This window comes from Takifugu flavidus, chromosome 8 (genome assembly GCF_003711565.1).
Source record: "Takifugu flavidus isolate HTHZ2018 chromosome 8, ASM371156v2, whole genome shotgun sequence".
Lineage (NCBI taxonomy): Eukaryota > Metazoa > Chordata > Actinopteri > Tetraodontiformes > Tetraodontidae > Takifugu > Takifugu flavidus.
The window spans coordinates 8,727,311-8,753,474 of NC_079527.1; the positions used below are offsets into that span (position 1 = coordinate 8,727,311).

At 44.8% G+C, this 26,164-nt stretch overlaps 1 protein-coding gene across 3 annotated transcripts; it reads left to right on the forward strand.

Moving 5' to 3' along the window:
• Positions 1-262: 262 nt before the first annotated feature.
• On the forward strand, positions 263-26,092 carry fmnl3 (formin-like 3). Of its 3 annotated transcripts, XM_057041388.1 has the most exons (26): positions 263-790; positions 11,158-11,241; positions 11,355-11,435; positions 11,509-11,585; positions 13,400-13,483; positions 13,834-13,980; positions 14,928-15,036; positions 15,163-15,239; positions 15,657-15,750; positions 16,756-16,830; positions 16,931-17,041; positions 17,120-17,269; positions 17,820-17,921; positions 18,113-18,476; positions 18,763-18,855; positions 18,975-19,099; positions 19,177-19,379; positions 19,453-19,756; positions 19,842-19,922; positions 20,011-20,140; positions 20,249-20,409; positions 20,567-20,668; positions 21,524-21,616; positions 21,703-21,826; positions 22,497-22,609; positions 24,788-26,092. In XM_057041388.1, the coding sequence occupies exons 1-25, from the start codon at positions 677-679 to the stop codon at positions 22,586-22,588; spliced, it is 3,177 nt and encodes a 1,058-aa protein (XP_056897368.1). In that variant the 5' UTR covers positions 263-676; the 3' UTR covers positions 22,589-22,609; positions 24,788-26,092. The 3 variants fall into 3 exon arrangements, with proteins under 3 accessions (XP_056897368.1, XP_056897369.1, XP_056897370.1); XM_057041389.1 differs by lacking the exon at positions 22,497-22,609; XM_057041390.1 differs by lacking the exon at positions 13,834-13,980.
• The last annotated feature ends 72 nt before the right edge of the window (positions 26,093-26,164 follow it).

A 26,164-nucleotide genomic window follows, 5' to 3' on the forward strand; every position in this document is an offset into this window, starting at 1 on the left:
GTGTGTTGTTGGTTGGAATTAGTATTTAAAATTCTCAGGTGCGTTTTAATTAATTGTAGTATTCATATGTTAACACAGGGTGACACTAATGTGCTAAAAACGTCCTCTTATTTACTTGGGTTTACTTGGGATGATTTAAGGGGCGGGGCAACAAAGATGTAGTGATCGACGTGTATTTTGGCCAATAAGGGGCGTTTTCCACGGCCCTGGGCGGGGTTATTATTAAAACCCCGCCCTTCGGTAGGAGAAGTAGCGAAAGGCTCCACTCAGGATCGCACAACAATAATGAATGGAAACATCGCGCAGACCAGAAAGTTTAGCGACTGCGGGAATGAGCGCAGCTGAGAGTTAACTGTCACTGGGTATAATCCGCTGGAATGGATTTTCAGGCAAACTCAGAGGGCACTCAATGGGAGAGGGAAAAGGCGCACTTTTATTGTTTCTTTTGAAAGTTTTTGGACGGGAGACTACAGTGAAACTGTAAATCTGAACGCGTGATTAGGTGTAAATGGCATTTGGGGGACTCGAACGCCACATTTCGGCACTGTCAGAACCGTAATTGTTCTCTGGATTCATGCGCTGATCAGATCGTTGGATTATTTGGGAGTTTGGATTTTCCAATTTAGGAAAAAGAGAGTTGGAGGATTGCGAAGTTTTTTTTTTCTTAAAGTTGAAGATGGGAAACATAGAAAGCGTGGACGGCCAGTCCGAAATGAAGCATCACATCATGCCCCTGAAGGTGCCCATGCCTGACCCCACCGAACTGGAGGAGAAATTTGCCATTGTTTTGGTAAGTTGGTGATCACGTCCTTTTTTCTGTCATGTCAGGGAAAACTTTTTGGTCCTGCGCAGGATTGTGGTTCCCTTTTGAAACTTTCGCATTGGCCAAAATGAACGCAACTAGGTTCGATTATTGATTTGATTAGACGGGATGTGTGATCTATTATGATCCACCGATCTGTAAACGAACCGACCTGTGCCGTTCCGCCCCTCATTCTCTGCATGTTGACCCCCCTCCCTCTCCCTCTACCCCCCCTCTGCGGTTCTTTTGTCTCCTCTGAAGTCAGAGCAACTCGGCTTTTGGCTGAAGTGGCAAACCGAGCGCAGCATGGTGGGGCAGATTCAGAGAGGAGGGGGGTTCGACTGCACACACTTGGCAGCGCGCCCCTCAGGGTAATGAGTTTATTTAGAGTTACCCCGCTGCAGATGACAACTTTTTTTTCTGAATTCCCCCAAAATTCCGACAGCAGAAGCCTCTCTCTCCCTCTCCCTCGCTCTTTTTCTCTTCCTCTCTTTCTTCCGCCCTCATGCGCTCACTCAACATCAAGCTGCCGACGCGCTTTTGTCTTAACGAGCACAAAAGTAAAAAAAAAACCCAAAACAGAACACACTCAGTACGGACAAGCGACGTCATCACCCTCTAAAACACCACTTTTCTCAGAAACTGGATAATGAATGATATTGAGTACATTTTCTCACAGATACAGTCAAAGCAGTTTCCTCCCAATACAAGATAAACATAGGGCGCGTGGGGTTTTGGGGGCTCTTTATATTTACTTTCACAAACTCAACATTTTCTCGTATTCCTGAAATTCATTTAAAGATCTATGTTTAAAGGAATTAAGTAATGTTGGAGCCATTTGTTGATGGTTGGAGGCCAAAGTTGGCGCGTGTTTTCACATGTCACAGGACTTACACAGGATGACTGTGTGAAGCTGCAGAAAGTCAAGGCTGCTGCAGTGGCAATAACTACCCTTTGACTGTAACTACCCTTTGACTGTAACTTGACTGTAACCACCCTTTTTTGCCAAAAAATGCTCATATCTCATACCTTAATTTGTCAGAGTGACACATTTGCTTTCACTATGGTTATTTTCAACAGAATAACCCACATTTGATCCACATTTGGGCTCTTTAGAGGGCATCTAAATTAAACACCTGGTTAAACAGCAGCTTCTTTTGGGTTAGTGGAATCTTTCCACTCAGCTGCTTTGTTAATTATGTATAGTTTGGAGTTTAGTTTAGCAACTTTGGAGTCTGACTTGCACAAATGACTTGGCTTCGTGTTTCCTCTGTGTTCCATGTGTATCCAAAATAGAAATCCCAATAAAGCAGCTCCAGCTTGTTGAGTCATCCAGCGCCACAGAAAAATGCCTTAAAAACCTGAAAGATAAACTTGAGAATAAGCCTCCTGTTTATTTTCCCTGTGTCACAGGTGGTTATTTTGCTCTCCAGGCTTCAGATTTCAGGAGAACCACACCCGGGCCTTGATTTTAAACCATTTAAGATCTTAACCTCAAGCAGCTTCACAGCAAAGCTCTGATCAACTAATTACCTAACCTTTTGTGGGCTGCAGCTTGAATTAAACAATTGATTCCTTGCCAGGGCCACCGGCTGATGCCCATGATAAAGCCGTCTGCGTGCTGGCGTACAGATTGTGCTCCACAGGCACCAGCGTGGCAGCTCAAGTCGAGTCTCTTTCATGCAGACTTGTTGCTTCGGAGATCTTCGATGGGCAGTGATTTGTAGCCGTCACATTTGCCACGAAGATGAATCTGCAGCAGAGTGTGCAGCTGGCTGCCTCAGCCACGCAACGCACACCCCTGTTATTATGGTCAGCTCAGCGCCCGGTGGATGATTCCTGCGAAAGACGCAGCAGGCCCAAAATTTCAGACGTGCTGTCGAGAAGACCTCAGGTTCTCCGACCACACCCGGGTAACTCCAGACTTCCTTTGCTTTGAGGGAAAAGACACGTGTGTAGTTTAGTGCTTTCATCAGACAATGGCCTTCCCTCAGCCCTGTTCACCCCCTCTAGTGGTCAGACACATCAAAAGTATTTACATACCTGTATCCAACCTATAAGAACACGCTCACATCTGGAATACCAGGTCGAAGTGATGGTATGTTGATGTAATTGAACAGGTCTGCCCCCCCCTTCCCCTTCTCAGACACAGCTCCCAGACGGCTCACTGTAATGACAGCGGGGAGCTCATAATGATATCATATGCTCCCATAAGCCCCACGTCGGCATGGTGATATCCCTGAGCTGATGACTCTACCAGGACAGCTCTACTGGCAGAGAAGAGCGGAAGAATGGGTTAGCTTTAAATACATCATGTGGTCTGCTAATAAAAATGCCTGGATCAGTTGTACGGACAGCGTGTGCTAGAGGCATATTGACCGAAGGGTCTTCTCTGTCCTGCAAGGAGAAAAGGCCTCAGCTCTGTGTTTGGTGGCTGGAAAATATTTCCTTTTTTCCAACGTCCAGAGGAAATTGCATTATTGCTAATAATCGTGGTTGGTTTTCTTTGTAAACCACAACAGGGAGAATAAATGGGGTGACAACAGGAATCTGAGTTGTGCTATTAAGACAGAATGAATGGTTTTGTCGTTCTCTTGTGCCCTTGACTTGCAAATCCAAGCAGAACGTCTCCTTTTACATCCCCATCCCTTGAATCAACTCTCGCCGAGGGTCCAACAGACTGAAAATGCTCGGAATCATTACTTTTTCAAAGGTGCACGTCTGGCCTGGAACCAAGTACCCGAGCACCAATCTACCACTGGATTCCTGCGGTCTGGTCTGGGCCGAGGCCACAGGACGACTCAGAGAGGGGAAAATTCTTCTTTGAACTGGCATTCAGCCACCCTTTTCAGTAGTAATGACTTTACCAGCGTTTTTTTATGCAGCGCGCTAGATATTTAAGAGTTGTTGCAGGAGCAGCATGGGATTATTCTCACCGCTTCGCGGCTCTGCAATTCATCGAAGCTGCTCACGTCTTCGGCGTTGTGACGTGTTCTTGGATCGGTGGCGTGCCATCGCAGCGTTTTCGTTTGAGGTTTTGAGCGTTGGAGGGGGATATTTTGGGAAGTTTGCCGCCAAAAGGTTGCAGTTGCAGTGAATTTGTACATGCTGACAGCACGAATCCAGAGCCCGGTTGACATCACTGTGAACGGCTGAAGTCTAAAGAAAGCTGTAATGTCAGACTGATGCCAATCAAGTGAAACTAATGGAATCAAGCTGTGCTTATCAGACATAAACCCTCAATCATTTTTATTTACCCATTGACATTTGCAGTTTATTAAGGCGTCTTGCTTGTCAACAACGCCCTGTCCCACTATTGGCTTCTGTTTTCCTTTTTGGAAAATGAGTGCGCGACTTTTAGTCACAAGAGAATGTTCTCCTTTTAAAAGAGAACATCTGGCTCAGCCACCCACCGCTCCATCTGAGGAAACAGGGGATTAATGGTAGTCGGGCACAGACAGTTAACTTGGTTTTAGAGCAGCAGAGCAGAAAGGAGGGGGGGTTGGACGAGGCTGACCACCTGGCTCTTATCACCCCGGGGCTGCAGTTCCCCCGATCTAACCCCAGCTTTATGGTGAGACGCCGAGTCTCCCGGCTTCCCTCGATGTGGCTGGTTCAGAGAGCAGAGGTCAAGTTAAAAACATTAGAAGGATTTAGTCAAGAGCCGCAAATTCATCCAGGAATTCTGGAAATAAGTTGGATAGTAATGATCGCTGCTTCCATGTGGCAGCTGGTTAGCTTTAATCAACAAAGATAAAAACAAAATATTGCAACAAAGGTGTCTCTATACAAAGTAAAGAACTCAGTTACCTTGGTTATATTTTTCATGTGTAACTTTTTATAAGCTGAGGTGATTCCTTATGCTACCAGTCTTTGTGCTCTACTAAGATAGTTTAGTTCAGATTTTAGCTTATTTGTCTTTTCTAATTCACATTTTTAAACAACTAATAAGAACATTTCTTTGCCCTATTTTTGGGAAAAATACTGGGAAATGAATCCACATGAAACCAGTTTGTATTTATTTATTTCGGCAAATAAACTATATCCCATTTCTATTCATATCTGGGTTTGTTTTGATTTGTGCGAGGGGGAGTTTTCATGCAGCTGCGCAGGACTGAAGGTTTGGAGAATGAGTTTCCTCCTCGGCACAATGGAGGCTCTGTCGGTTTGTGTTGTTTTAGAAAGGGGGCTTCATCCCCCTGGTGCCTTTTGTGTCCCCGACACTTGTGTAACGCCGATTTAAAAGAGGCGGTGGTTTACAGATCGCCCTGTTGTGATTATTTCCCCAACCTTCCTAAGATGACAATAGAGTTGAGCCATTTGTCAGAATTTAGTTTCTTGAGAACAATGAAGATGTGAAATAGGGGCATTTTGGTGACACACTGCTGCTTTTCATATGAATTTTGAATTAATCACATTATGAATCACAGTTGTTTCTGTTCCTCTTTGTTTTATTAACAGAGTTTCTCTCTCTTTGGATGAGTTTCATATTTTCTCCTGGGAGCCTGTTTAAAAGCCCCGACCAACATGAATCTTTGAGGCATTCACGTACCTGAATTCCTGACATTCCTGATTTGTAGCATCATTTGGCTGGGGCTTCCCTCGCTTGTCCACGAGAGAAAAGCAGGATGTTAAAACAGATGAATGAAACACCTCAGGTTCATAATCATTGTAGTATTTATTTATAACCCAGCGTCAGCATCAAGTGTGTTGTTCGCTCGCATTTCCTTGACGTCGCCTCTAGTACAACGTAGAGATGTGACAGTCGGGAATGCTGGAGCGGATTTATGTCACTTCTGTTTTGGAAGCTGAGGACTTCCTGTAAACATGTTCACATTTCAGGTTCAGGACTGCATGGAGGTCATTTGTGACGTTTTTACTGAAGGAGTCTCTCCTGACAATTAGTTCATCATTTTGTCATCGATCAAATGAAACTGAAAACGGGTTTTTATTGACTTTTGTGACCCACTGTCCTGTGTTGGTAAGAAGGGGGACTTTTTTCTACATTTGCCAGAGTGACTCAGAGGTCAGACTGGATGACACAAGTTCATGAGAGAGGAGGCAAGACGGCTTCTTCGAGATGGGGATGAAGAGAAGACTCTGAAACCCAAACTGTGTTGAGTTAAAGCTCCTATGTGGATTTAACACCTCCCATTGTGAATGGGGAGGGGTGGGCGGTTAGTTTCTGCGAACTGCGAACATTTGGCTCCCATCTCTGGTAAATGTTCCCATAATTAGCTGATTAATGAGTCGCTTTGAGCCTTAACTGATCTTTTGTTACCCAAGCGAAAACAATAAAACATACAGCTTGCTGAGTGTCAGGATTCCCCACATTTCTCTGTCATTTATGATCACAAACAAAGATTATTTTATGTTGTTGGATGAACAAAAATCATTTGAGCACCCTTTGATGACCAAAATAAGATTAAATCATAGTTTCATAGTTAGATGTTCAATGCTTTCAGACACGTTGTGTTTTTGAGTCATCTGTGATACACATATATTTCATTGTAGAGAAAATGAAAGCAGCTGTAAGGTAATTATGTTTGTATCTGGCATTTTACTCTGTTTTCAGGACGTTCCTGGTTACTGTTTGCATGTAAAATGGCTGTTTTTACCTGAAAGGCTAATAACCTAATAAACAATGGGAGTGTGTTTATTCTTGGGTACGGACCACATTCAGCAGGGGCGAGACCTCTTTGGGTGTTAGGAAAACACCTCCTTTATGACTCCTGTCCCTCCCTCCTCCAGTTTCTGTCTTCAGGGGACCTGGATGCGTCTGCTTTGCCGGCCTCTCGGCCTTTCTGCATCTTTGTGCAGGACTGCTGCTTTGTTGCATTTGCTTGGTTCAGGTTTCCTGACAAAATTGCGGCATGGCGATCGTGTGTCCGCTCGGAGAAAGAGGGGCAGTATTTTCTCACACTCTGCTCGCTCCCGTTCAGGCTCACCTGGGAAAAACAGGCCACACCCACGAATCTGTGGATGTGCAACAACGTGCGTGGGACATGGGCCTGTTTGATTTCCTGAACAGTACAGGAAGTCCCCATGACAACAAGAGCTTCATCCTTTCTCCAGTTGTGTTGAGTTATCAGGGAAAAGGAAGAACCCGAACAATAGTGCCAAAGGTCAAGGATGCCTATTCCATTATTGTCTCATGAAGATAAACCCAGGTTATCTTTCCATACACACATGTGCCTTACAAGTCAAACAAAATTCTTTTAAACAATCCAGATGCATGGTAACTTTTCAAATCTTGCATATAGTTTTTTTTGTTTATTTTTGCCGCACTATTACCTAATTTCCCCCTTTGTCTACATTTGGAACGTTGCTTCCGTTCTTGTGTTCAGACAGTAGGAGTGGCACTATCTTAATTACTATTTTCAAAGTTGAATCAACACCAAAGTGGCAAGTTTAGCAGAAATACAATAGTAAAAATCCTTGCATGTTATCAGTAGCGAAAAAAATATATCATCCTTGTCAACACGTGGCAGGAAGATAACAATGGCACCATTCCCTCCATGAACCTTTACTGAAGACTGGACTGGTTTGATAGAGTGAGTCACACCTGTGTTTACCATGAATGATGTCATTCAATGAGGTCATCTGTTTGGTCACCTGATGCAGTCATTATTGGTATTTCCAGTGTGACAGCCTGTCTGTCCGGTCCGATTCATTGTTCAGGGCCACATCTCTGGTATTTTCTTGGCCCATTTCTTTCCTGACATTCTGATTGGGATCAGTGCTCGGCCTCTTTCTTCCCAGTGCGACCATTTCTCTGAATACGCTTTTGTGAGTCTGTGACTGTGTTGGTGGGACAGCTGTAGGACCCTGCTTCCTGGACCGCACCCAAGCCAGCAGACGCTGCTGAAGAGGGCTCGTCTGGACCTCGACACCGACGCTCAGAGTTCTACAGCCGCCCACGCATTTCCCTCTGAGCTGATGACAACTCGTCTGGCCTCTGAAAACAGAACAAAATAGCGTAAAAATAGACAAACTCCGCTTGGCGTGCACAGAACCAGTGAGACTGTTTCAGTCTGGGACACACCGAATTGCACGAATCAGCTGGTGTGTGAAGCAGATTGAATCCAACACGCTACAGTTTTTAACACAAATGTGGAAAAGTGCCACTGTGTAACATCTGTTAGCTGAGTTACGCGTGCGTGTGTTTTATCACCACCCGACGTGTGAAGCTGTGACAGTGGGGAGGGAACATCCTATCGCTCCCTTCCATTTGTCCCTCTGGGAGCCTCTGCCCGGAGATGGAAGACATGATCTCACCCCTCACTGTAGGTCAGAGGGATTAGGATGCTGTTCCAGGTTTGGGGGGAGTTTTTACGTTGCCTCTTATGTTTTGGTGCAGCGACCCCCTCCTCCCCTGTTGTAGGAGTCTGTGCATGACCTGAGCGCTCAGCTGAATCCATGCCGGACCTCCTGGACTCTCTATGGCTCCTTAACCTGCAACCTGACCCCCCTCCACTCCTCTAACCACTGGGGCTTAAGAAAACGCCGTAAGCTTTTGCAAAAGGACTTAGGGTACATATTTCTGTTCTCCTTCAGCCTGTGACACATTTTTTACTCAGTTGCTTTCACCTCATTAAACATGCCCCGCTTTAGCTTTACATTTTTAAAGCTATGAATAGTCATTATGCTCCTGATATTGTTGAATCCTAATGGATGTTTATTTATGTAAAACTCCATAACTAGTGTGTAGTATAGTAGTATGTGTAAGTGTAGTATATCTCTTTTCACTAAATTTATCATTTCTTTCTTCTGCTGGATGCATAAATTATAATTTTCCATTGTATTAAACCCAAACATCTCTCAGAAATGGATTGTTTATACTATTACATATCCCTTTACTCGGTTTCTGAGGTCTATCTGCAGTTTTTCTGTCCTTCGCTCTGGGTTACAATGCAGACCTATATTGAAATAATAGAACCAGTTCATCTGGTTCGGCTGCTCCTCATAGCAACATGGGACACGTACTGACCCTGCGCGTCACAATTGAGGAAAAAGTTTAGTGTAAATGTCAAAACTATAATAATTGAGTAGAACCAGAACACAGCTCCATAGACAATCTTCTTTTTTCCTGTCAGTCTGAGTCAAGCCGGACGACAGCAGGCGTGGGCATCGTGGCAACACATTGTAAGCAGCAAACATTTTTGGCATTTCACTGATGTTTTCCTCCAAAAATGGGCCTGTGAGTCCACAGCCCGGCCTTCTTCATTCGTAAACACAGGAAGCGCGAGATGGTATCGCTGTGGGAGAAAGTGAAATGAAATGAGCTAAATCAGGTTTGCTGGCCTCAGTCACCCAAATCTCACCCAACTCGGCTTTTCTTCTCACTCTGTCGTTCCGAACGGTCATTTTCTGTGCCTGATGCGATGAGCGCATCAACACACAGTCACACCTGTGTTTGTTTGCATTACCTCAGGCTCCTAACAGACAAAGGGCTGAAACGCTCCTGCGACAGCATTCTGCATGTGCAGTTCTTGTGGTGGCATTCACAGATTAATGAGCTACACCACTTTTGTTTTTTTCTACTCATAATTGATCTCTTTTGTCTTTTTTGAAAGCATTAATGGGGGGCTGGGGGCATTTTTAAAGTGCTGCACTGATAAACATCAAGCACGTCTGAGCAGTGCGCTCTCCAGCAGTTCAAAATTGAATTTCCACAAAGAAGACCTTGCTATTTGCCCCACAGATCAACTTTAATATGCATGACTTCCCAAGCAAACAAAGGCAGCAGACTTTAGCCAAGCACAGATGCTGGGATAGATGTCTGAGGTTAGTATTTCTATCCCCTCAAGGTGTTTACACCAACATTAAGCTCGTGGAATTTTTATCCAGGATGAATTAAAGACAAAAATGCTCACTATTTTCTTCATTGAGTACAGTAAATTACTGCAATTTCTGGTTTCTCAATGGCACATTTAATTTGTTAATTTGTTGGTTTTAGGTCTTTTAGGTCTAGCGACCAACAAATTCTATGTCATTTTTGATTCATTTAAAAATTTTCCGGCATCCATTTCTTGTTAAAACCAAGGATGATACTCAATCTGCATCAGACTGTTGGGGATTATCTTATCTCACAAACTGTCATTTTTCTGAGCAGAGACGGTGGTAGGTTGTTCAGCAGCTTGAGGGTCACACCAGCGAGAGAAACTATACTATTATATACCAGTACTATAAACGCAGCGCATTCCTCCTGTAATTCTGGACATCTGGCGTGCATGTTGCCTCTCCTTTCTCTCCTGTGTGGGATTTATGGCACAGGTTATGTCAAAGGCCTCACATGTGCTGCTGCTGCTTCTCTTTAAATGGCCTATTTGCTCATATCACAACCTTATTTTGGTTACAACATATGTGTTTTTAGTGCGCCCTTGAGTTTGTCATTACAAGAATGTGCATGTTAGATGCGTCAAGGAAATGTTTCCATACCTCTGCCCTCCATCTTCCTCCTGCACCATTATTCACCATGTGCTGATGGTGTGAGCAATGTGCTCCAAATGTGGAAAAGTTGCGTTCACATGCTCTCATGTGATATTCCACCTCCACAGGTCGCCATATGTTATTTTTCCACCTCCAACCTCAGCCAGAACACTGAATGTGGCCAGGGATGGGTTAACAGGGTGTTCATGTTTTAGACCAGAGGCTGAGTTATAGCTGCGGGTTAAAAGTCAAGCTGGCAGGCAGTTTGTGGCCAGGCTCATGGCTTTCTGTTGATGCGAGCGTAAATGGGGGTTCCCGCTGCAAACAATCCCTCATGTCACTTCCCTTCAAAGAGAAAGGCTGAGGCGACCACTTTCAGTGGCTTTGGATTTCCATTATATTGTGGCATTTCCTCATATTTAAGATGTCCCTGTCAGCCTGTTGATAATCTCTTTGTCTAGCCATCAAAGCATTTAGCCCAAACACTTGTTTTAGTTTGTGAAATTAGTGGAAAACACATGAGTGGGCTGGTCTGCAAGCAGAAATTAGAGCATTTAGGGTTTAATTTGAACTGCAGTAAACCTGCCTCGGGTCGCCCCATGTGGCGTTCACCAGTTTCATGGGTGGATTAGATGGCAGGTCGAGTAATTGAGCCGCACTTTGATAGCGACTTGTCATGTTTTAAGGGACGGCCAAGCAGTAACGAGACTTGGGAGCGGAGAGGAAATGTGTATCACCTCTTTTGACAGGATGCTGACAGTCAACACAGGAAGTGAGGTCACTCTTTAGGTCCCCAAAGTTTTAGTTGTGCTGTGCTGTTGGCGCCAGAGACTCCGCCGCAGCTTCCTCAGCTGGTCAAACAAAAAGAAAATTAGGAAATATCTGGCTGCAAATGACACCATTTTTTATATGATATTTTTCAGAATTCGATGAACCTGCCTCCAGACAAAGCCCGGCTCCTCAGACAGTACGACAACGAGAAGAAGTGGGACCTGATCTGTGACCAGGTGCACTCATACTGTAGTTATCATTAATGCACACCCATCTGCCCTCCTATTCATTCAGCAAAACCCATTCAGCATCACAAAATGACAACTTTTGTTCTGTTGGACATCATTAGGAGAGGTTCCAGGTCAAGAATCCTCCTCACACCTACATCCAGAAGCTACGAGGATACTTAGACCCACGAGTCACCCGCAAGGTGAACAACCGTACAGCTGTCAAAACGCAGCCTTTACACCGTGCTAAACTTACACCAAAGCTTTCTCTTGCAGAAGTTTCGCAGAAGGGTTCAAGAGTCTACAAAAGTTCTGAGGGAGCTGGAGATCTCTCTGAGGACAAATCACATTGGGTAATCAACCCTCTCTACCATTTGCCCTGCAAATTAAATAATGTAGTTCGTGTTGCATGAAGCGTGTTGGGCAGGGACCCGGAGCCTGTTCTGGTGCCCAGCTATCCCTCATTGTTCTAACTTGCCCAGCTCTGCAACTCTGGTCCTCATCATGCCCAGATGGTAGCCATTGTGTTGCCTCGACCACTCCCACATAGCGTAGGAAGCTTTGTTGTATATGCCAGGGACAGGAAGCCTGGGTGAACCCAGTAAACAGCATAAAACCCCCACATTCTACCTAGAAAAACAATTATTTCACCATAAATTCTATCTTAATTGACAACAAATTGGTTTTAACACTGTACAGGCTCAGGTGAATGTCTCGTCAATGCTCTGCTGTATAATTCCACATCACATAGATGCACAGAAGTATTCTTAGACATAAAGAATGTGCTGCAGTAACTACTTGTGTCTGTAAAAATGCCTTTTTTTAAATTTTCCAGAGCATTCACTGACTTCCAAGTATAAGTCATATTCCATTCGGCGTCATCAATAATGTCAGTTTTGATGTATTTCCCAGACATACTGGGGAGCAGTTTTAAAAAGGCTGCTATTTTCAGAAGCTTTTTTGGGGGGGGGGGGGATTTAGTGTAACAGATGCAGGTTTATTGTCGGAGTCTGAGTCTTCTGAAACTGTTCCCGAGATTGCCAAGAAAATCTGAAATAGTAGCTCCAAGAGAGGAGGGGAGACAGAGAGAGAGAGAGGAAGTAGAGAGGGGTCAGCGGCAGTAAGGGGGGAGGAAGGTGGACAGGAAACCGATGATCAAGCCTGCCTCCCCGTCCTCCCCTCCTGCACCAAAAGCTCCAGCTTTGTTTGCTTTCCTCTCTCTTCCTCACCGCCCCCCCCCCCCCCCCCCCCCCACACACACACACACTCAGGCTTTCCTGTCTGCGGCTACTGCTGCCTATCCTAGCCAGAACTGTGGGGCTATTTTAAGAGCCTTTTACCCCAACACCGTCCCCCGCCTGATTGAGCCCAGAACAGAGGCGGTGAAGGAGGTCCGCAGGGGAGGCAGATTAAATCATCATCGGGGGGTCGATCGGAGCCCCTCTCCTTCATGTGCTCTCCACATTCCTCCTGTCGTGGCAGTGGGAATTCCTTTGTTTGGACTTGTTTCTCTCCGAAAACACAGATTTTAAATGGGGAGGAAATCTGAAGCCTGCTTTAGCTTAACTTTCCGTGTTATTGCTGCCAAGTTTTTACAGTCAGGGAAGGGGAGACCCTCTTACAGACCCCAGAACTGCCACAAAGAATAAATCACTCCAATTCCAACTTGGGTTGGGGTTTTCTTTTACATATTTATGACAATTTGGGCCACCATATGTACAACAGTAGTTCATTGAAATGCTTTTAATAATTTGTATGTATTTTTAGAAGTTCTTTAAATGTGGCCATATTTGTTCATTATGAGCTAGTTTCCCTTATTTGAAAGCATGGAATGCTTTGCTGCTATTGTGTTTACAAGTCAGACCTCTAGTTTAACTATAACACAGTATTTACACATTTGCTAACTTTGCCAATAGCTGTACATTGTTCATTTATACATGTGCAAAATTAAAGGCCACTTTGTGTCATCATTAGATTTGATTATTCCAAATCATTTGAAGACCTTATTGTCAATATTTAAGTTTAATACATCCTGTTTATCTCTTAGTATGTCATCTAGCCAAAAAAGGAATCCTAAAACTTTACTTCTCTTGATAAAATGCAGCTCTGAATGATGTGGGTGTGTTGTTTTAATTTGACGTCCTGTTAACCTCTCTATGATTTACAGCTGGGTCAGGGAGTTCCTTAATGATGAGAACAGAGGTCTTGACATCCTAGTGGAGTACCTCTCCTTTGCCCAGTGTGCTGTCATGTGAGTACCTCTGCACACACTCGTTAATCACTGGTGTTTTCAAAAGTAACGGGGTTGGGCTGCAGATCCAGCTGCTGAGTTGACATGTGTCCCATGGAGCTGGGGAACCAGAAATGCTTGTGCATCTAAAAGAGGTGTAAACTGCGCTCTGGTGTTTGTATGCCCTGCTGTATCTGAATGAAGTGTGTTTCTGGACGAATGCTGTGTGGTGCAGCTGAGCTTTATTATGCAGCTTGATGACAGCTTTAGTGATAAACGCCTGGCTCTCTCCCAAGCTGCCTCGCTGACCTAACCCCCCCACCCCCCCGCCTCTCTGTCTGCCTGTCTGTCTGCCTGTCTGTCTGGTGCAGGTTTGGTTTTGAGGGCTCGGAGAATGGGGAGGAGGACTTCTTGGACAAGTCTAAATCTTGGAGCAGGTCCATAGAGGATCTGCACCGCCCGACAAGCCAGCCGTTCTACAACACGCTGGTGCGCTCTGCCCGCCAGTCTGTCCTCCGGTACGTAGGGCAAAGCTGGCTTCCCTGCTCTGACCTGTCCCTCGTACCGCCTTGCTTCGCTCATGTGTATTAGCGTGCATGCCTAAATGGCCTGAATGACTAAAGGTCTATGGGTGTCCAGGTTTACATCTCTGCTCCAAATTCTCTGACCTTTGGCGCCATGTTGCTCTTTCAGTGGTCCTTCATTTTCTGTGCAGGTGTGTGTCCATCATCAGCGAGCTGCAGCTGTGAGCTGCAGCATTTTTAGGATGTGTTTTTACTTCCATGCATGCATGTGATGATGACTTGCGGTGCCTAATGGGAGTAAACACAGAGGGTTATATTTACCAAAGGATAAAATTCAAATTCATACTGAAAATAAATTTACATTACATAATAGTGGACAGGATGTTATAGAATGATAAAAATGTAACAAAGCTATGTAACTATTAACTGTATAATGCCATTCTGATGTTCGCAAATAGAGGGGCTAGGAAATATGTGGCTTTCTAAATAAGAATAATAATTAAAAAATATTTTCCCTTTTCTGCATTTGAAATATTGTTATGAAACATTCTCTCCTTTTTATAACTACTGCGACTACTATGTCATTATTTTAGATAAGGTATGTTCATAATATGTAGTACACGTGTTTGTATCTGTTTCATAAATGCTGGATCATGAGATACTGGAAAGTTCTAAACTGTATTAAAGTGAATGTGCAGAACCGTCACATAACAGTATGTGTTTCAACCACAGCAGAAAGGAAACCGAGCCTCTCCCACAATGCATCTGTGACCTCAAACATTTATTTTTTCTTGTCATCCTTCCTCCTGTGTAATTTCCTCTCTGGCTCTGTCACAGTTGAAAGATGAATCAATGAACAAGGGCTCATCTGAAATACATGAGAGAAGCTACGGTTAAAAAGAAACATGCTTTTTAAAAAGTCTGATTTCTGCCTGTTGCAGCTACGGCTCAGTCTCCAGCAGCAGAACCATCAAGAACTCCCGCCTCGTGAGCCAAAAAGACGACGTGCATGTTTGCATCATGTGCTTGAGAGCGATCATGAACTACCAGGTACTGGTGATGGCAGTCGAAGATTGGAGGCGTGCACACACTCTGACACGAGATGTGTGTGTGTATTTGCATGCGCTAAGGTGTTTACTGACCACATCCTGTTCTGTCTTGCTCTTTTTCACGCAGTATGGCTTCAACATGGTGATGTCTCATGCACACGCAGTCAATGAAATCGCTCTCAGCCTGAACAATAAGAACTCAAGGTGAGAACTGAGGCCCTCGTTCCCCAGGGAGGCAGGGCTGGGGCAGACAATGGGGGAAACCCTGCAGCCAGTTCACTTGATAGGGCTCTATTTCTTTATGAGGCTCAGCATCTCTCTGAAGTCAGAGATCAGAGGTGCACATGCAGGCTGTTCAAGGAATGTTTACTAAAGGAAGATTAGTGGTAAACCACAGGGGCTGATCACTTCATAATGAAGCTAGGACGGCAAACAAAGTTGTAAAGGACTACGTAGCTTTGACTCTAATTATGGATTATATGTTTTTAACTCCTGCCTAATTAGGATTTTGACATCACTTCTGGTTAAAGTTTGCGTTCCACCACTTTTACCTTTCATCAGTTGCGTGTTTTCAACTATGTTCATCTAGGTACTCTGAACTTGAGTCTCTTGTGTTTGCAGGACAAAGGCGTTGGTCCTTGAGCTGCTGGCCGCCGTCTGTCTAGTTCGAGGAGGTCACGAGATCATCCTCTCGGCATTCGACAACTTCAAAGAGGTGCCAAAGTGACTTCTGAAAAGCATTTGAACCATTTGTCTAAAAATCCATCATTGACAACATTGCCAGGACAAATATGCCAAAAAAATCCCTAGTGACTGTCCACAATTTTCCACATCAGTGGTATGAATAAAAGTTATAGTGCGATGAAAGCTGAGCTGCTCTGGAAGTTTTCATGCATACTGTGGGTGTAAGAAAAGCTCTCCAGTGGTCTGTCTAAGGTCATTTGTCTCATTAAGACCCCAGATGTGAGCCAACCTTGAACAATCATTAGGATCAGCCCTGTGATGGGAGCCAGTGGACCATAAAGGCTTGCTTAGCCTTTTTTTTTTTTTTTTTGTTGGCTGCATAGTCATCTAAACACCGGAACAAGACAAGTACTGTGCACCGAGGGAAAAAAAGGCCCAGCCAGACAGAGCTGATCAACCCAGTAGTCAAAACAAGGAGGTATTTTTGTAGTCCTGAAAAAGAGGCAATATCAAAAGGTGACAGGCCTTAGAATTGTCACTGGCCAACTTTTTTTCTTTTTTTTTTTAACCGCAGCTGCATAAGTAATCAGCAGTGAGACAAGAAAAACTTCAACGCCTACGCGCTATTTCTGTGTGGAAACTGGCCCAAATAAAACTCTGCCCCACGTCTTCATTTATGGTGATTTTCTTCCCATGGAAATAAGAAAAGATTGTTGTTGCAGATGGACAAATCTGTTTGTGTTTGCATGCAGCAAAAACCTTCACGGTGAATTCTTTTTGTGAGCCTGGAATGCTTTCTCACTGCAGAATATCAGGCTGTGATTTCTGATATGGAGGAAAACGATGCAGTAGCCACACAGAGGAGTTTAGGGAGATTAAGTCAAAAGCCAGTGCAGCAACTGGCAAAGACACATGATATTTGGTCCTGTGGGAAGACAAGCGACAGTAAACCCTATGGGTTACCACGTTTAAGGAAAATGAATGAACTAGGTACAGGTAACTGTAAGTGAGCTTCTCCCGTGTGTTTGTATTCCAGGTGTGTAAAGAGAAACATCGTTTTGAGAGGCTGATGGATTACTTTCGCAGCGAGGAGGGAAACATTGACTTCATGGTGAGACGGGCTTCACGTCGTCGCCACGTGGTTTGTGTCTTCACCTGACGTGTGCAGGCTGGTCAATTTGCTCTTGTTTCGTCTCTGTTTCCTGCTCCAGGTTGCTTGCATGCAATTCATCAACATTGTGGTCCACTCAGTGGAAGATATGAACTTCAGAGTTCATCTGCAGTTCGAGTTCACCAAACTGGGCCTGGATGATTACCTGGAGGTGAAGCGATGAATCTGTTACACATGTCCCTGTCTGTGATAACGCGTCTTTAACGCTGATCGCTGCTCCACATGTCAGAAATCCAAACACACGGAGAGCGACAAGCTTTCGGTGCAGATCCAGGCTTACCTGGACAACGTGTTTGACGTGGGAGGTCTGCTGGAAGATGCAGAGACAAAGAACGCAGCCCTGGAAAAGGTGGAGGAACTGGAGGATCACCTGTCCCACGTAAGTGCACCACCGAGGCTTTTTGTCTGTCCCTGGGACCAGTTTATGAGAGTGTTGTGGTTCCCCATACATGTACTAAGCACAACTGGTTCAATGTGATGATTAGAAATTCAGCAAGTGTTTGTATTTCACGAGCGGTTCAGGATAATGACGGGGTGCAGAGCGATGGAAAGTACTGCGCGTGGAACAATCTTAATATTGTTCTCGTATTGGCACCCTGCCTCTGCATCCCACGGTGCTCTGCAAAAGACCTCCTTCACATGGAAAAGGTTGTAGGCAGCCCCTGACATCACTGGAGGAATTTCATAACAAACTCTCCTCTCAGGGGTCAGGAATGATGGGGGAGGTTGAGGGTGAAGAATTCCTATGCGGCATTTGTAATCTGTTCAGAAACAAAACAAAATGCCGTGTCATGCTCCGAAGCATCGTCCTGCAGAAGCACGACACTCAAATTTCTTACTGATGATGCGCATCATCGGGGAGGGAGAGGGAGGCAGTGTATTGATTCTTGAATTCTCCATCTTTCCTCGCTGTTTGTCTTCTCACTCAGGTGACCGAGAAGCTGCTGGAGGTTGAGAATGAGACAATGATGAAAGTCGCTGATCTGGAGAAGCTGCTCCTCCACAAAGACAAGGAGCTGCAAGTCATACGGGTGAGCTTGCAGCTGTGGATGTTGCTGAGGAGGGTTTCGTGACGCCTCAGTGCCTGCGTAGCAGAGACTGCTTTCAGATGCACACAGCAAAATTACTGCGTTTGCAAATGAGGTCATCAGGAAACAGGATGTTTGTTATGTGTGAATAGTTATGACTCGGTGCTTGTTACTCCCCTCTGGTGGCCGCTTAGGAAACCTACGAGTCAACCAGCTCACAGGTCAACACCCTGCGCAAAGTCATCAAGGAGAAGGACGCCGCCTTCCAGAGGCACTTTAACATTGAGAGGCGGCTGCTGGAGCTGGAACAGCAAGGCACCATCCGTCTGCACAAGAAGCCCGATGGAGACATCGCCATCGAGCCGTGCGTCGGCGGCGGCAGCAGCAATGGCGGTGTGATCCTGCAGGGCGAGATTGGGCAGTTGTCTCTGGGTTCAACAGTTGGGCTAACAGTGCCGGGAGGACCAGACACCAGTTTACCCCCAGCCAGCGAAGCCCCTCCACCTCCTCCACCACCACCCCCACCCCCACCTCCTCCTCCTCTGCCCTCTGCATCAAGTAAGAGAGCATGACTCCTCCATTTTACCTTATGTTTGTTTGTGTGTGTGTGTGTGTGTGTGTGTGTGTGTGTGTGTGTGTGTGTGTGTGTGTGTGTGTGTGTGTGTGTTACAGCAGAACCCATATCAACTTGAGCAGGAAGTAGAATATCAATAGATTTAGGAAAACACAGTCCAAACATAGTTATATAGTATTACAATATATCTAAATTGTAAGGTTAAAATTTAGGATAGATGAAAGTCATATATTAAGAATTCCAAAAAGAACTTCTCTGTCTTATTTACAGGTCCAAATATTCCAGCTCCTCCACCACCACCTCCTCTCGCTCCACCGCTACCAGATGCTTCGCCTTCAGTGATCCTGAGTGTGGGTCTCTCAGGTAAAAGCTGATAGGACACGATTCAACACTTGCACGATTCATCATCTCTGCATTTCATTTCTGTGGATAAAGAACAGAAAAAGATGTTTTTTGTTCCTTTTTTCGATTTTCCCCTACAGCGATCAGAATCAAGAAGCCCATCAAAACCAAGTTCCGGCTGCCCGTGTTTAACTGGACTGCCCTGAAGCCCAATCAGATCAACGGCACAGTCTTCAATGAAATTGATGATGAGCGAGTGCTGGAGGTGAGTCGAGCAGATAAACCTGGATAAAGAAGAGCGTGAATGTGTGAAAAAGTAATTGTATGGGCAAATGTGCACAGGAGCTGGAGCTGGAGAGGTTTGAAGAGCTGTTTAAGACCAGGGCCCAGGGTCCGATCATGGATCTCTCCTGCACAAAGAGCAAAGTGGCCCAGAAAGCTGTCAACAAAGTGACCATTCTGGACGCCAATCGCTCCAAGAATCTAGCCATCACGCTACGAAAGGCTAACAAGACGTCAGAAGAGATCTGCAAGGCGATAGAGAAGTACATGCTGGGTTTGGTGTTGAGGCAAATTTAACCTGGTGCGGTTCACCACACAAAATGTGTTTGTGTTCAGGTTTGACCTCAAGGCCTTGCCTGTGGACTTTGTGGAGTGCCTCATGCGGTTCCTGCCTACGGAGATGGAAGTCAAGGCACTGCGACAGTATGAGCGCGAGAGGCGCCCACTGGACCAGCTGGCAGAGGAGGACCGCTTCATGCTGCTGTTCAGCAAGATCGAGAGGCTCACGCAGAGAATGAACATCATTACCTTCATTGGCAACTTTTCGGACAACGTGGCCATGCTCACGCCGCAGCTCAACGCCATCATCGCTGCCTCCGCCTCGGTGAAATCCTCGCCGAAGTTGAAAAGAATGCTTGAGGTTAGAACCATTCATTTGATTATATGCTAGCAGAAGTTGGGGTGGGTTGAGTATTTTCACGTGTTTCCTGCTTGCTTTCTCACAGATAATCCTAGCTTTAGGAAACTACATGAACAGCAGCAAGAGGGGCTGTGTTTATGGCTTTAAATTACAAAGTCTTGACCTGGTGAGGACTCTGAGTTAGCATTCTGTTGCTCACTGTATCCCTCAAGTTTGTGGACATGAAGGTAACCAAATCTCTATCTGCTGAAAAGCTGCTGGACACAAAGTCGACAGACAGGAAGATGACATTGCTCCACTACATTGCACTCATCGTGAAAGAGAAGTACCCCGAACTGGCCAACTTCTACAATGAACTGCACTTTGTGGATAAAGCTGCAGCCGGTGAGACTTTTATTTCAGTACCGACATCTCCTCAGGAGCCTCTGATCCTTCATCAAGATTTTTTAAACTGGATAAAATTAGCATGTTAAACATATTTCCTGTCAAAAGTGTCTCTGGAAAATGTCTTACTGGATGTTCGAGAGTTGGGCAAAGGCATGGATCTGATCCGGAGAGAGTGCAGCCTGCATGACCACTCAGTCCTGAAAGGGTTCCTCCAGGCCAGTGACACACAGCTGGACAAGCTGCAGAGGGACGCCAAGACAGCAGAGGTACTGCAACACCCTCCTCCTAACCTCATAGGGGGGGAAAATCAGTATAAAAATAGAGATTAAAGTGATCTGGTGGTCCAGCTCACAACCACTCATGACTCAACAGTGTTTACATACATGGCTTCCACCCTGGCACTGTCCTCCTTCCCTATTTTAGGAAGCATTCAACAATGTGGTCAACTACTTCGGGGAGAGTGCCAAGACAGCTCCACCCTCGGTGTTCTTCCCTGTCTTCGTGCGCTTCCTCAAGGCCTACAAGGTGAGGGCCCCATAATGGGTGCTAGTTTGCCTCTGTGCCACCAGGGTGCAGCTCCATCTCCTGCGTCAGTTATAGAGCCTCCTGGGGAAGAACGCGGCACGGCTCTGGCTGTATCTATTCCGCAGGGCTTGGCATATAATCCATGGCCAGAAAAACAGGAAAGACCAGCTGGGTCTGACACCAGAACTGCCGTGTTTAGACTGGTGCCCCCGTTCCCTCTGCATCTCCCTCCCTCCTCCATCCCCGGACAGCCCCGCCCTGCTTCCACCACATAACACACACTTCCTGAGATTGTTCTCTGTCTGGATTTATGGGATCTGGGATCTAAGGAAACGTGCAACACGGTCTTCTGTGTAAATGTGTGTCTGTCTGTTTACCCCTGACTTGAAGGAACTGCCAGACGTTTAGAAAAATGGACTTCTGGTGATGCACAAAGGGTCAAAACCTGGGGAAGAATATCAAGAGTTCATATTCAGGATCATATTTAGAAACTAAAGCTTAAACCCACACACATAAAAAAACCAAATCACTCCTAAAAGTGAAGGTTTCATTTCCAAATCCAACCTAACTGCATGGTAACAAGTGACTTAAAATTGACACTATAGAGAGAACTGACCTGAGATTAAATTTAACAACTGAATCACCACTGTTCCGATGGGTGCACCAACCAACAGGCTTTAGAAAGGTTGCTCAGCGTTCACTCTGCTTTTACTGAAGCCTTACCGAGCCTTTAAAAGAGCAAACGAATCCTCTAACTTCATTGCTAAAGAAACCACACAAATGGGTCCTCCTTGGTCTGTTTGAGGATCCTTTTCTTGTTGCAGAAAGGTCACTTTTTGTTCCTCTGGTCAACAGGATGCAGTGGAAGAAAATGAACTAAGGAAAAAGCAGGAGCAGGCCATGAGGGAGAAGTTGTTGGCAGAGGAGGCGAAACAACAGGACCCCAAGGTGCCCTTTACGCACTCAAACTGACCCGTGCTGATAAAAGAAACATGCTCAAAAAACAGTATGAAAACCCATCTGCACGTGTGCAGGTCCAGGCCCAGAAGAAGAGGCAACAGCAGCATGAGCTGATCGCAGAGCTGCGCAAGAGGCAGGCAAAAGACCACCGACCCGTGTATGAGGGGAAAGATGGCACCATCGAGGACATCATCACAGGTGGGGCAGACAGCAGCGGAAGCCCCCGGGCGGCTACGAGAGGCGGCTCAGGCCGCAGCAAATGGCAGATGGCCGTGGTGGTCCGCACTTCGGCTCTGTTAAAGTGCACCCTGTGTTATGTGGTGCAGACGCCATCACATCTGGAAGACAGCACGTAGTGGCGCAGCAGTCACTAGTTTTCCCACTGAATGCTGTTTGGTCATCAAAAGTACCGAAGCTGCTGAGCCACAAGATGCAGAGTCTCTGCTGAGTCCAAGAGCACATCAAATTCAGAGTGTATCACTTTTATTTACAGGACTGGCGTTCACTATGTGAAAGTATGCACTGGCACAGGCTAGCTCATCTGCTAACTGATGCTAAATTAGTTGTCAAATGACCTAAACATAAAGTGCCATTAATATAGCTTTATTACTACAGTCAGAGTGTTTAACAACATCCTGAACAGACTTACCTCTCAGTCACAACTTGGAATTTATCTAGAATGTACGAGTATCATCAGCATAGAACTTGAATATTTTACATTAGTGCAGTTTACATACATTTCCACACTTAGATTTGTGGTATATATGTATCAGAGTATCCAGATGTTTGATCCCTCCCTGCTTCCTTTGCAAAGCCAAACAGTGTCTCAGGTGTGACATGTTTTCTCTCCCTCCCCCTCCTCCCCTAGTACTGAAGAGCGTGCCCTTCACAGCCCGCACTGCTAAACGCGGCTCACGGTTCTTCTGTGAAGCCAACCTCTGCGACGACGCCAACTGCTAGCCCCTCCCCCCTAACGTCCAGGTTGTCCAGGTGTCTCTCTTACTCCTCCTGAACCCCCACCACCGTGCATGCAGCATGCTCCCTATCACCCGCCCCAACCTGCACCGTACCCCACCATTATTACTACTGTGAACTAACTGGGCCGTCACTGGTTGTTTGTGTTCAGAAGACTCCTATCGGGCTTGTGGCAATAGGAGTCAGCCAAACCTCTTTGCCTGGCACACATCTTTTTGGAAAACATAAGAATATTTTGCAATATTCTGATATACCGGTACCCATGTTGGTGTTTAGAGGCAATATTGTGAGAAAAAGCTGTTAAGATTTAACGTTGCATATTCTTCAACATTATAAATTCACAAATTTATAGTGAAAAGTATAAATTACAGATTTAAGTATTTTTGAAAATAAGAATTCAAAAGAATAACATTTTGCAGCCAGGGACCGTCTGCAAATTGCAACCCTACAAATAAGCAGGAGCCAATGTGTGGACTTTGCTACAAAAAGTCAGTTCTTCATTGGCAATAAAATTGCTTTACAAATACATTGTGCATTTTTATGAGTTGTCTTCATTGTGATATCATAATACATAGACGGTCCCTGAGCCTTTGAATTCATCCTGTTTGGATTCATTGGCAGTTGTAGCTCACTGGAGCTATTTCATTTTCTCCTCGTTAAAAATGTATAATATAATATGTATAATACTGGAGAATATTTGCAACTTTAACTTAAAGAAAATCCTAAATTTCAATGTGGTTTTGAATTACAAACGCATTGAAATGTTCTTTTTCTCATTTTAACCTAAATTGTCTACACCATAATAATCATGGTCAGCCAAGACTGTATACCTTTCCTAACATAAAGAGGTTTGGCTTATCTACTGTTTTTCATCGGATGCATCTTCCATGACACTAACTTATTTTGGGGTGTTGGTTTCGGACTAACATGTCACTCTTCTTTCCTCGACCACCACTGTTTGTTCTACCTCCTCCAGCTGAAAAGAAGAGTATTGACAGTATTTTCCACTCCTAAGAGAGGGTAAGGAAGGTAGCCCGGATGCAACGCGGCTCGCTTGGCCCGCCAGCTGCTGTGTGCTGCTCCAGTTAACGTCATCTGCTTCAGCTAGAGCTTCATATGCAAAACCTAAACACAAACCAAATATTCCTGTTACAAAACTGTAGCCAGGACCAGAACTTGAACAGGTTAGTGTGGTGAGCTAACTTTGCTAATGCTACATACCACAGCGTTCACTGAGAGGAAGCATCAGAATCTTTCAGTTTTATCATATTTGTTGCCCCGAGATCATCATCATCATCATCATCGTCATCATCACTCCCTGTTACATGTTGCATGATAATGTTTACTTCTCACTTGTCAATGTCGGCCATGTTTTGTCTCTGTCATCTGCAGTGTGCTCAACAGCTGTTTGGTCAACAGGCTCTAGAAAGTCAGCAAGACACACATACGAGCACACATGCACACGCACTTCCGTGCGCACACACAGAGAGTGAAGAGAAGAGCTTGTTGGCCACTGTACTGTTGTGGAAATAACAACTGCTCCGTTATTGGTGTTACTGTGCTGCCATAACAACCTTCCCAAAGCCTTGAATTTGCCTGAATTGTGTCTCTGCTCAGTTTAAATTCAAGGTTGTGGGAATCTGTTTCAGTGTCTGCGTTGTTCTTTGGTCACTTTACAGTTTAATTGCAATGTTTATTTATTTAATTACCACCCACTGTAGCACGACATGCACTCATTTGCCAGTTTATTAGATGTTGCATGTAAAAAAAAAGAGACATTTTTGTCGGTTAGTTTTTATTGAAATAATTACAGACTCGTAACATCATGGTGTGGTGTCAGAAAAGGGCAGAAAGAAGTGTGCTGCATTATGGGTAAAAACGTATCACAAAAGTGTCTTTAAGTCAAACAAACAAATGCGTTTCAGTTAGGAAAGGGTGGAAAATGTACATAAATGTGCATCGCCATTGCTCTGTGCGTTTTTAAAGTTTAGAAATTGTATCCGCCAGAGTCACTATTTGGTTTTAGTGGATGACAAAATAAAACTGGTAACTGAGTGGATTTCCTTTTAAATCAATACTGCAAATGTAATGGAGGAAGTATATTTTGTTGCCCTTTTGACCTCTGGGTCCTCTAACATGTGTGTCCCCCTCCTTGTCCCTCACCCCTCTCTCACCTACTCACAGATCTCCGAAACCAGCCTTTCCTGCGAGCTGACGCTTTGATGCGGAGCGGTTGGAAGAGACCCTAAACCACTTATTCGTCACTTAAAATCTCCCCTACCCGCTATAACTTTCCTCGCTGTGTCCCGGCGGCACGTCTCGACCCCGAGGGTGCAGATCTCACAGACTGAAAGGGGGGATGGGACAGAGACACCCCCCGTGTTGTAGCTGGGTAATTTATTTATTTATGGAGGCCTTTTACAGCCACTTTAAGGGGGCAGGAATCATTTACAGAAGCACAATAGAGCTCACATGCAAGACTCTCCTTGACCGGTGGGTCACAGGTGAGGCCGACGGAAAGCTGGTGGACCATGACGCAAGAGGAAAGGTTGCTAAAGGCGCGGATGCCTGTGGGTGCTATTCCCAGGCCTGTTTATTTTCTCAGAGGATGCAGTCGTAGAGGGTTTAGATGAGGGAAGGTTTCAACACTGCTGCTGGCTCGTTTGCCTTGAAGACACTTGCAAATCTTTGCTCCAAATAACCAAGAAGCTTTGATAATATAACGAGCAGTATGGGGACTGTTTTATAAATGTGCTCCACGTTCAAGCACACGCAATCCAGTCATAATTTTGATGTCTGTTTATGTCTCATCTGCATGCAGTATAGAAGCCCATCGATCCAAGTGGTTATTTTAGACAAGCTAGTCAAACCAAAAATGTCTTGAATGTCTTATGTTTTGTTCCAAAAGTGCCTTTTTTGTGTGTGTGAACAGTGTTATTTGTCTTAAGTCAGCCATAATTAGCTTATTTTACATCTCTCACTTGTCAAAGATTGTATTTTCTATTGGCTTCTATGATAACATTATCCTTACCGAAAACTGTAGACAGCAGGTGGAAATTGTAGCTTTAAAGGAAAGAGGAATGAGGGTTTTTTACTCTTTGAGCACATCAATGTCTTAAAGCTTCCTATTTTCCAGAGTAGCTCTTAAAAACGAATGTTTTATGAATTTGACGACACTTTTCTTTTGTTGGGAAAGTGACAAATGAAGAAGATTCCACATGGACTGCTGTAAAAGGGCCCAGGAAACCAGCTGGGGATGAATGAAGGATGTCCGTTTGAGGCTTTTTTAATCTCGGCTGTTCTAATATTGTTATCAAATTTTGAGACTTGCGTTGGCAAAAAAAAAGGGAGTGAATTACACTAACTGGGTTTATAATGAAGACACTATTAAGTGAGAATCCGTGTACAGAAATTTACTTGTTTTTTAAAAGGAAATTATCCAAGATGTTATTGAAAAGTGAGTTTCTAATAAAACAGACAAGTATGGAATATGTTGTGGGCAGAATCATTGGAGATAAGGAAGTACCTCAAATGTTACCAAGGTTTTACACCAACATGGGG

Coding starts and splice junctions, on each gene's coding strand:
- fmnl3 (XM_057041388.1), top strand. CDS start 677: ATGGGAAACATAGAAAGCGTGGACGGCCAGTCCGAAATGAAGCATCAC. Junction 17,042..17,119: donor GCCTGGATGATTACCTGGAG/GTGAAGCGATGA, acceptor TCCACATGTCAG/AAATCCAAACACACGGAGAG. Junction 18,856..18,974: donor CCTGAGTGTGGGTCTCTCAG/GTAAAAGCTGAT, acceptor TTTCCCCTACAG/CGATCAGAATCAAGAAGCCC.